The 11,565-nt window shown below is 41.0% G+C and overlaps 1 protein-coding gene across 4 annotated transcripts in view; it reads right to left on the minus strand.

Moving 5' to 3' along the window:
• PARG (poly(ADP-ribose) glycohydrolase) overlaps positions 1–11,272 on the minus strand; it is a 70,659-nt gene extending 59,387 nt beyond the window's left edge. The window contains exons 1-6 of one of the 4 annotated variants that reach the window (XM_086616251.1): positions 11,101–11,272; positions 7,813–7,879; positions 4,998–5,969; positions 3,152–3,154; positions 2,308–2,494; positions 1,022–1,144 (exon numbers count right to left, since the gene is read on the minus strand). In XM_086616251.1, the coding sequence (XP_086472377.1) occupies positions 1,022–1,144; positions 2,308–2,494; positions 3,152–3,154; positions 4,998–5,969; positions 7,813–7,879; positions 11,101–11,272 (1,524 nt within the window). Of the gene's footprint in view, positions 1–1,021; positions 1,145–2,307; positions 2,495–3,151; positions 3,155–4,997; positions 5,970–7,812; positions 7,880–11,100 lie in introns of those variants that run through there. The other 3 variants (XM_086616249.1, XM_086616253.1, XM_086616252.1) reach the window with 3 other exon arrangements.
• Positions 11,273–11,565: the final 293 nt, after the last annotated feature.

Raw genomic sequence — 11,565 nt, forward strand, 5'->3', positions numbered from 1 at the left:
ATGTTCCTTGTGAAGAAAGTGGATTTTACAGATAAAACATGACCACAGTTCATAAAATCTGCAACCTAAAAATAAAAACTGAACTAACCTTACAAAAATACAGTATTAAGAACGTTTAGGGTACAGATTATAAAAGCATATTGCTATGGCTGACTATTGCATCAACCCACACTTAGGACATCCTGTAACATTTTTCCTCAACAGAAACTCTTATTGCCCATTGCAAGCAATAATGGTATTTCTTATGGGACTACCACAAGGGCAGAGACAACTCATCTTGCTCAGAAGGCAACAAAGATCTTATCAACATTTTATCTTTGAAACATCAGTTAAATTCATTTTATACCGTATCTGTAAAATTGACAAATAAAAAGACACAATGCTTCCTGGAGGCTATAAAAATTGTCTGTTCCAGATTCAAGTCTCAATAACTGTTACACAGTCTTCACTACAGGACACACTTGCTCATTTTATTTACCACAGTCCAAGTATTTCAGTGGGTATGTATAAGTAGGTCTTGAGCAGTGACAAGAAACACCAGATCAACAAACCGTGCAGGGTCAACTCTAATGTCTCCACCATTGTTTTAGCAGAGCAGCAGCCAGATGCCTTGCAATCTACCAGAAATATCTGACAGAATATTATAATCAGAACGTGGTTACAAATTCATTCACAGCGGTTGGCACCCCAAATGGCTTCACACAAAAAATAAAGATATATCATCTAAACACACGAGTATATAAATATATAACTTATATGGAATAAAAGCTTATGTTCCATGTAAGTATAGAAATATATAGACCATCAAAACAACGGCTAGGTAAAATAATTACTGGGGGGGGGGAGAAGTCGTCTGCTCTGCCTGAAGCATCATGACCCAGAAACTAGCTTTTCAGTCCAGGTATGTCTGTCTTCTTGATTTTTCAATTCCATACACACAGTTTGCCAACTGAGCAAATAAAAACTCATCTATATGTAAACTAACATAAATTATTTACAGTTGTGTAATAAAATATCCTACCTCATCCTCTACAGGGTATAAATTTTGTTCTGAACAGGGCATTTTAACATGTTTGTTGTCCCACAAATCTTTGTAGTGAGTTGGAAAAGGTTTAGGCACCTCTCCCTCCCTCAGGAGATCTACCTGCAATGCAGAAGAAGAATGAAAAAAGTGCAGGCTCTACTTTGAAGTTTTTAAATGGAAGAAATTAAAAGTAAGCAAAAACATAGTTAAAAAAAGCTCTCATCTACAGTCACCGGTTTTGGAAAGGGGAAGCTACCAATCAAGCACATGCAGCAGAAAAAATTCCAGCTGTTATTCTTATGTTATACCTGGTGAAAAGAACACCACCTTATCATCTGACCTCTTAAACACACTGAAGTAAAGGTAATATGTGCAATTATTTTATGTTCAATTATCAACTAAAGACTTCCTCATTTACGAATTTAGGTATCTACATAGCTTCATCCAAATATTTCCAAAACATAGTTTCAAACGTAACCATAGTCATAGAATCATAGAATGTTTCAAATGTAACTATAGTCATGTGCAGAAATAACATTTTTTAACCTAACACTGAAGAGAAATCATTAAGATATAGCAATATTTCGAGTTTACTCCACAGAATATCAGAAATGTAAAAATAAATAGCACTATGTTCTTAAAGACTTAACCTGCCACACTGCCTTCTGGCAGCACTGATTCTCTCAGAAATTGCATTTAAACTTAATGCGTTCTTCTTTTGTTTGGGATTTATCCATGACCCTACAGGTTTCTGGCCACATGTTTTATTTCAACAATAATTTGACTGCATACTACTCCAAAGGATTAAAGGCAAATATATCAGTTTTGATCTTAGGTGCAGTAGTAAAATTGCTAGAAACTCCTCTTCATTCTTTGTAATTTTTTATATCTTGAGCCTTTTGTATATCTTGAACCCGAAATAAAATCATATTACAATGAAAATATAACATGAAAATGTTGAAGTACAAATTTTACTTGCAGATGTATTTAAAATCCCACTTTACAACTCAGACAAGGAAGTACACATACACCTATGCAAAACACTTGTCCCTAACAAGCCAGGGGCAGTAAAACCACGATTACATCTTTTCTGAATCTTAATATCATAATTATGTGCATCAGAAAACACAATTTTCAGGACAGCTGCCCCAGTCTGCTCACAAGGAATGGCAAAGAAAGATTTCCACAACCTGCTAATACTATAAGACTAACATTTGGCATTTCATATTATTGAACAATTCAGAAAGAAATTTGATTTCAGGTAATACAATGAATTATCATACTCTGACGGTGACTGTATGATTGGCTGAGGGTCGCAGATGAGGAAGACGGGCCCCACACATCGGCATTCTTCTCATCTCTTCAATTGGTGTCCCAAACCATTTCTTATTTGTTGGAAGAGGAGGCGGCATATATTTAGGAATCTTCCTTCCTGGCCTTTGGGGCTTGAGCTCACACTTTTCTTTCCTGCTGTTAAAATAAAACACGTTGAGACACTTTATTTCCACTGAAAAACCTAGTAGGCAAACACATGAACTCCAACTCCAGGGTTACATCAATAACAAAGTCAGTTTATTTGCTAGCCTTTTCTGTGGTCCCAGGCCAAAGCTTTATTTGGGGAAAACCCCCATCACCAACCACCTCCTCCTCCTCAACACATGCAAGTACATGATATCAACCAAAACACTCTTCTACAGGCTTACAAACTCCTTCACAGAACTGCAGTGGGTTAGCAAGGCAGGGCTTTTTCCTCTGCAGTGTCATGCTCTTTCACAACAGGATCCATTTCCCATGGGACAAGAGACAGACTCATTAGTCTGCATTTGTCAGGATACCCTCTACAGCCCCTTCTCAACTGTTAGGAAACAAATGTGTGCATGCACGTATTCCTTTTTCAAACTAAAAAAAAAAGAAAACAACCAACCAACACTTCTTAATCACCCTTTCTCGCTAGAGTTGTATTTTTCATGTCAGGCATACAAAACTTGCAATGGAAGTAGAAATTTAAAAGAAATCCAAAAAACACCTGCAAAATTAAAATATATGGAAGAGCAGATGAATTAATCCTTTTTAACGATCAAAGGTATTTGCATGGATCTGAGATATTTTGGAAAGGAAAACCTGAACCTGCTGTATGTTTGATGCAACATACCAGATATTTCTCATGCAAGAGAACATTCTCAGAGTACAATGCAAAACAAGTTAAAAGCCTACACTTTGAGGTACTGCTTAGACCTCTAAATTTCCCCTGGCAAGTTTATTCCACCCTTGGATAAAGATGTTGTCCAACCTGTTTGCTGCGCCTGTGCATACGCCGGCCTGGTCAGGTGCAGACAGTGCCTCCGACCTGGCAGACTGCATCCCAACGGTGCAGACGCGTTGGCGTGACACCGGGTTCAGGCCCTCTGCGCGCATCCAAGAGCCAAAGGATAATTCTGGCACAGTATTACCGATGACTGAAACCTGTTTGATACTCTACTGCTTCTTTCTCTGCAAATTAAGATCTGAGACACTCTATTATCTGCTTTAGACCTGGTCTAACAAGAACCAGGAGGAAAGCTTTAAGATGTTCTGATTGCCTTCTAAGCACTATAGACAATATCACTATTTTGCCTAGCACTGTAGTTTATAACCTTCACATCATCTTGTTTAGGCTCCAAAAAGAAAGGGGGAGAAGGAGGAAATAAAAATCTCTCTACAGCCTCATACTCTACCTTACTAATTGTTCTGTAAAGTGTTGCTAGGATTCCCACCTACCCACATAGCAAAACTTTTGCAGGAGTTCCTTTCTCAAACATGGATTTATTGTAACACATGATGCCCTAGCACTGACAAACACAAGCCTTAAGCTCTGCTGCTTTGTTGCAACAGCAATTCATTTAAATTAGTGAAAAGAGTACTCCCTAAACTCATCATTTTAAACTTTATAACCTCCTTCTCCATACTTTTTTTTAGCAAATTCTTCATCCAACCATTTTTCCTAAGAACCACCTTTTTTTGTTGTTTTCCAAATCCACTCTCAGCCTACTCATCTGTTAAGATTTCTCAAATGCAAGCTCCTGCTGCTCATTAGCACCCTCTGTCACCCGCTTGGTCATTTCCTTGAGAGGTACAGTTTGTACTGCTCTTCACATGCAGAATGGTCCTCCCAGCAGAGATGTGCAAAACTATTTTTTTACACTACTTTAAAAAGGCATTGTCTACCGAGACAATGGCTTATTACACCGACACACACAGTCCTCTTGTTTCTGCTTACTCTTTTGCTGTTTATTCACTTTCTCAGCTCTCACCGAAACCTAAGCTCTTCCAAGCAGAGATTATCGTTACACAACATCTAGCATAAGAAGTCCTGGGTCACACTCAGGACTTCTGCTTCCATTGCTGTAGTGTATAATCACCAGTCCTTCCTTCTCCTAAATTATGAATAAAGCCAAAAGAAACCCTTTTAACACTCTCATAGACTTCTAAAATTGCTTTCAAAAGTGAAATTTTTTGTGTCTATTTCAATCAAAGCATCAGTAGCACTGATGCTTCAACAAAATAGATTCAGTACTTTTTGACAGATGAAACTAAAAAAAAAAAATCCCAAGAAAACATCAGTTTCCTAGAGTATTCTGAATGAAATAATGAATGCTAGAGCTACACTCTATAAAGCACTCCTGTACCATGATTCGTTTTCAAGCATTAAAAATCCCACGGTCTTAAATCACTTCTTTGATAAATAAAATCAACTTCTTATACTGTCTTTAATTCCCAATTTTAACAGACCTCCAATGACTTAAAAAATTGCACCGGACAAACATACCATTTAAAAAAACACAAGTAGTCCCATTAAAAATAAGTTACTTCAAGCTTACGTCAAATTTGTCTTTGTGTCTTAACATACATTTTGCAAAACATTTTATACAATCCAGCACCAAAAAGGAAATTTTTGAGCATGAAAAAATAAAGAAAGGTGCAGACAGAATATTACCTTTTTTCTTCAACTTTAGGTATCCTCATGAAGTGAGAGGTGATTTTGGAGTCTCTCTTCACACCTTGTTTTGCACCTTTGCATTCTGATGCTGGAGCAGGAGAGATCCCAGGTGACTTTGTATGCAGACTGTCCTCCCTAACAGAATTGTCTATTTCCTCAAAGCTTTCACAGCCCTTGGCAGAAAAACGTGACTTTCTTGACTCCAGTTCAGCATCCCCATATTGAATTCTAAAAGATTTGTTTATGGATTTTGACATATCTCGCTCATCAAGAAAGGGACTTGTTTCTTCATCAGGCTCTGACCCATGACAGCTATTTTTGGAATTATCTACATCCATCGGTGACTCTGGTTCACTTTCTTTCTCAAAAGCAGGTGAATCTCCTGAACTGCTCTGACATTTGCTCAGTTTCCCACGACCTCCAAGATCAGATACACAAGCATCACAACCAGCATCTGAAAGGGGACTTTCTGGAACTACATCCCCGTCATCTTGGTCACCCATTAAACAGACAGAATTGCAACTCTTCAGCTTCTGTGAATTGCAAGAAGCCACTTGTTCATCTGTCTCAGTGTCTTTTGAAGAAAGTTTTGTATTTCCTGTTTTCAAAGACTGGCTTGATGATAATTTCCTCTGAGTCCAATTGTCACCGCTTCCTTCACAGCCTCTCTGAGCCTGCTTGCCAGTTTTGTGCATCTGATCGATGTTGGCGTTTTTAAAGAGGTCTCCAGACTGTGTCCCCTTCACAGGCTCTGTGTCTAAGACCGGATCTTTGTCCTCATCCTCCCAGTTACACATGCCGCCAGTCTGATGCAAATTTACATGCTTTGCACTTTCTAAAGATATTTTTGAATAATTCTGCTGACAAATGTTCTCCAGCTTTTTCACATCATGCTCGCAAAAGTTCTCTTTTTTAATGGAAGTCATCTTGGGATTTGCTTCAGTATTGTTATTAATTTTGCTGTGTAAGCTGTGGAAAAGAAGTAAGGGAATGTAATGTCTTATCTCCAAATGAAATTTCTGTGTATATTTAAATTATTGTTTAAAAAGGAATTATTATAAACATACAATAGAAACTACAGAATTTTACTCATTATACTGTGTAAGTGAGCATTACCAGGACCAACAAGTTTTACTGCACTGGGGAATGTAGCTCAGTAACAGCCTATTTCCACTTAAAAGATTCGGCATCCTTTGCACTTACCTTAGAAATCTATTCCAGAGATTCATTAGAGTGATTTTCAAATCTAAACAGTATTAAGCTATTATTTAGTTATTTTGTCCAGATGAAAAAAGTTAGAAGTCATGATAAAGTCCTCCTTAACTTTCACTTTAATCAGTTAAATACAGTGAGCAAGGAAAGAAATGGTTTTGTAGTCATTCCCTCAGAGCTACAAATTCAGCTTTTAGAAAAGCAGGACACAGTAGTCCATAATCTCAAAAACATCCTATTACTTCCTTATTTCTATAGGCAGCTCGTGACTCAAAAAAAAAAAAAAAAAAAAATCACAATACAAAAGTCTAAGAGTAAAATGTATTTAGAACAGATAATAAAAATTAAAAGACACATTAAATCAAATATTAAAGAGAAAAATAACCTAATTTGTCCTGCTCTGTCACACACAAAGAACAGACAGAAGTGTGTCCTAACAATTATCCCAGGAAACAAAACAAGTTTTGTAAGATCAGCTGAAACTCCTGAAGATGACACTGGAAAGTACTTTCCCACTTACATACTAATTTTTGTGTCAGTGTATTGATAAAGCAAAATACTTACACATCATATGAATATTTAAAAAAATCTGACTAGTGTTGGTGAATATATCACTCTGAACAGTACCTTCTCCTGAATGTATTGTTACAACTCTGTATATGACCAGTGCAAACCAAGCATGCTAAACTCTGTGTCTGGTCATTGCCCAGTTTCCCATCTACATTGAACAGGAAAACACGTAATTATCACACAATCCTAAGTTCAGCAATCGAACATCTTAATAGATTCCTATAGATTCCTTCCCATTAATAGAAGGCATTAATCATCAAAGAAAAATAAGCCACCACATTTACAATTGTCATTATAGAAGAGTAATATTGCATTTAATTGTAATGCTGCCTTGCAAACACTGCTCCTGACAGACTACGTTAACAGAAAATATCAAACTTCACCTGGGGCTATTCAGCAGCAAAATTTTCATAACATCTTTCACAGAATAACTTGAATGCACATTTGAGCACCTCTAAATTCTGGTCCAAATTAAATCAAGTTACGCATGCTTATACTACAATCACAGTCCAATGAGACGAACTGAAACAGACATTTGTCTGTGAATTAACAACAGAACTGTGAGTTGAATGCAGGACCATCAGCCAAAATCTGTAACTCTTATTGCCATATGTTAAACAAAAATAAAAGCAGAGCTGTTGACTACGGACATACTCTGATATTACAGCTAACTTGATCTAGCATTTGGCTGCCACTGGAAGCAGCAGTTCCACTCTGCCTTCCCTTGCTGCAGGTTCCTATCTTTTTCTTTGCAGAAACAACAGTATTTATTCACTTAAACAGTGAGGTGCTTCAGGAAGCCAAGTCAGCAAAAAGTATGGTTTTGGGGGGTTAGAGAGGAAGAGTCGGGGACTGGTTACCTTTTTGTAGTGAAAGTCTGCCAGTTAGTTACACTCCAGTGGTGAGGAAAGCAGCAGAAATGGGGTTGCTTTTTGTTCAGTAGCTAGCTGTACTGGCAACCTGCACTTTCGGTTCCCCATAGGCCCACTTGAAGAACACAACTTTTGAATAGGTATGCTGTGCATTTTACCTTTTGGACTCGGTTGTCTTGGGTCCTTTATTCTCCAACCAAGTGGTAATCGTCCGTTGTTTACAAACTGAAAAACACAGTTCACTACATTATTACACGAAACATGATAAAACTGCAACATATATGTGAAATAACATAAAACCGAAACATGATAAAACTGCATTTTTTCATAGAACTGAAACATGATAAAACTGCATATGAATAAGATAACTTGTACTGGATGCAGATAAAAACACCTCAATAAGTCCTCATTATCATCTCTGCTATAGGGAGCATCCACACGCTAACACTATTAAAATTACATGTGATGCAACATTTAATTCATATCAGTTAGCAGCTGTAGCTTTCATAATAATCTTTATTAATACCATTTGGCTTGGTGTGTGGTGGTTTTCTTTTTTCATCCAACATATTTTTTCTATACAGTTAAAAACACATAGTAAATATCTAGATTTAAAAAATAAACAAAAAACCGCAACTTGAACTTTCCAGCTCTTGTTCTCACCTTTAGTTACCACTGCAGTGAACCCTGAAAGGCTGAATTTTGGAACGAAGAGGCAACATGACATAAATTTAAACAAACAAACAAAACTAACAACTAGCATCTTAGCAGATCCAGCTGAGAACCTTATTTGTATATAGCATACCGTGAAAGATGAGACTTAATATAAAGATTGTACACATTGGAAGTGACAAACGCTGAGAAAAGGAATGTTTTTCCCCCCATTCCTAAACAATCTGTAAAGCCTATCAATGTTCGCTCCCCTAAACAACAAAATGTGAAGGACATTTCTTTCAGATCAACAACATAGCTCCACTGAATGTGATCAGTCTTATCTCTGTGATGTTGCAGTTCAGACAAGCTTTCAACAAAACAGAAACTAATTATATAGTGACTTGAGGTAGGAGAACACGGAAAAAACCTCAAAAAGTTATTTCACAACTGGAAAGTAATTGTCATTAGTATAAGAAGGGTTTCTTCGTTTTGTTTTGATGTTGTTTAAAAGCAATTCTGAAAATCTGACAACTGGCTTCAGTTCCCTTTCTTTCCATTTGCTGAGACAAGTTATCTACCTGCGGCTGCTGACTGTGCAAGACGTCTGCTCACTGCTTTCAACGGAGTAGGTAAAATCTATAGTTCCCCTATTGAAACAATAGTTTTGCAGAACTTAAAAGCAAGTACAGCAGATCTGGCTATTCTGACTAACAGTCATTACTGAAAGACTCAGCGTTTTGCTGCAAACGGAGGTTGTGTAACTTGTAGCACAGGTAGCTTAGGCCATAGGTAACTTAAGAGACTTTGTCTGATAAACGCTTTCCCTAACATTCAAGGCCTTGAACGCTTTTCCACAATTGGTTATCAAATATCCTCATCAAAAGTACAGAATTTCTAGAATGCAAAAGTAATCTCCAGAAAGTATTCAAATCCTTTTCAGTTCTTCTGAAACAGCACAAACAATACTGCAAAATTGCCACCATGTGACCAGGTCACTACGCAGTAACGCCAAGCCGTACATAGATTAAAAGCACAAGGATACCTGTGCCATGCTCAGCCATTTAATTTTGCAACAAATGCTCACCTTCACCCCACTCAGACAAAAATAATAACTTGATGGATTTTATGAACTAGAAGATTCACTCAAACTGAAGTATATTAGTCATTCTGTTTACCAAATTTCACCTTCTTATATTCAAAGTGTTAACCCAAATTGCCTACAGGAAAGGGGAAAGAAGCAGCCAAAAAAAAAACCTGAAGAGACATGTTAACACGTGTGATGAAAAATCCTCTCCAAAGGCAGCTGACTACCTCTTGAGGTACAAACTTGCATTGATGAAGAAATACTTATTCATTAGTACAACAAATAGACATCATAACAGCAACATCAGAACAGAACAAAATGGTTTTGGTCTGAACTTTCACATCTGATAGCCACTTTTCCAACATGAAAACTTTTCCATTTCTGATAGCACTATAACCAACATGACACACATCATTTTCCTTTAATACTACTAACATCTCTTTTTTGCTAGGGATAAGGTGATAAAAACACGAGGCAATAAAAAGACAACATATGCTTATGTTCAGTGTAAACAATAAAAGCAGACTTCAGTGAAATTCTTTTTAAAGTAGCCTCTAAACTTCTATTCAAGATTCCCCAAATCATTCCCATAAAACAAACCATTCCTCAGAATCTATCACTGAGGAAAACAAATGAATTTTAAAAAGATTCTTATTTATCACTCTGTAGGAGTGCACACATACAAGGTCAAACTATTATCTACTCAAAGTTGCCTCTCAGTTACTTGTTACTGAGGTTTAACTCGTCAACGGAAGATCATAGCAAATCTGTTTGGTTATTTTTCCTTCCCTGCATTCCTTTCTATTCCTGAAACAGGTACTTTATTGCGCATTAAAATTTTATTTTGACAGCATTAGCTCCAAGTAAAAACAACTTAAGGAAGCCATGTGGGAGCTTTTTCCACGCAGCTTCGTCACACTGCAGGAGGGACACCCCACACGACCCGGGGCGCAGCCACATGCCCGTGCAGGTTTCCATCATTCACCCTCAGCTCTCCCTGCCGTGACAGCCCGGCACACACCCCGCTGAACGTCGTTTCACCTGCAGCAGATATCTGTCCTCTCACACACGAAACACGCTACCTTGAGCGGCTCACGCCTCACTTGGATGGTTGCACCGTCACTGAAAGTTTGTAAAGAACCAGGCACAAAGCCAGGAGGATAAGGATCCTGTACCCAAAGCCGTCTCCGGAGGGAAGCAGCGCGCAATGCCCCGCACCACCGAGCTCGGCTACACGGGACACGCCGGCTGGGGAAAGCAAAGTTAGAGACGACTCAAACCGCGACGTCGAAGGCCGGCTCCGCGGACGGCTCCGCGCACCGGCACAAGCGGCCTCTCGCCGTTTAAGGCTGCCCAACCATCACGCGAACAGAAGCGCAGCAGAGACGCAACGCGCAGCAGAGGCGGACACCGCAGCTCGGCGGAGCCCCCGGCCCGGCCCGGCCGCCTCCTCCCACCGAGCCCCAGGCGCGGCCGCGGCTCCAGCGGGGGCGGGACGGGGCGCCAGGGGCCGCCGAGCAGCGCTCTGGCCCGGCTTGGGCGAGTCCAGCCTTGCCCGGGCTTTGCAGGCAGAGCCGTCCCGGCCCCCCAAAGTCGCCTGAGCCGCCGAACGCGGGGGAAGAGCCCGCGGCGAGCCCCCTCCCGCGCCCAGCCCTCACCTGGCCGCCGCCCCTGCCCCGGGGCGGGCGCAGACCCGGCCGGTACAAACCTTTGTTCCCCACGGCGGTGGCGGGGCTGCTGCCGCCGGAGCTGCTGTCCCCGGGCCCCTCCTGGCGGGGACCGAGCGGCGGCGGTCGCTCTCCCTGGGAGCCGCCGCCGGGGCTGGTGGGGCTCGGTCGGGCTCTCTTCCGAGGGGGGTCCCGCCCGCAGCCTGCACTCATCCTCGGCGGGCCCGCCTCCACCGCCCGGCCCGCCTCAGCCGCGCGGGCCGGCCAGCGGCCGCCGGGGCCAGGCGGCAGCCGCTCCCCGGGGACGGCGCGACGATGCGGCGGCGGCTCTGCCGGTGGCTCTGCCCATCCGCATCCTCCGGCCCGCAGCGCCGGACTCGTCTCGCCGGTCACCCCCTCGGCGGGAGGCGCGGAAAGAGCAGCGGGGTTGGGGCCGAGCCGCGTCCAGCTAGGCTGGCCGGGAGCTGCCGCCGCTCACGGCAAAATGGCTCCCCTCCCGCCTCACC

This window comes from Tauraco erythrolophus, chromosome 9, assembly GCF_009769465.1.
Source record: "Tauraco erythrolophus isolate bTauEry1 chromosome 9, bTauEry1.pri, whole genome shotgun sequence".
Lineage (NCBI taxonomy): Eukaryota > Metazoa > Chordata > Aves > Musophagiformes > Musophagidae > Tauraco > Tauraco erythrolophus.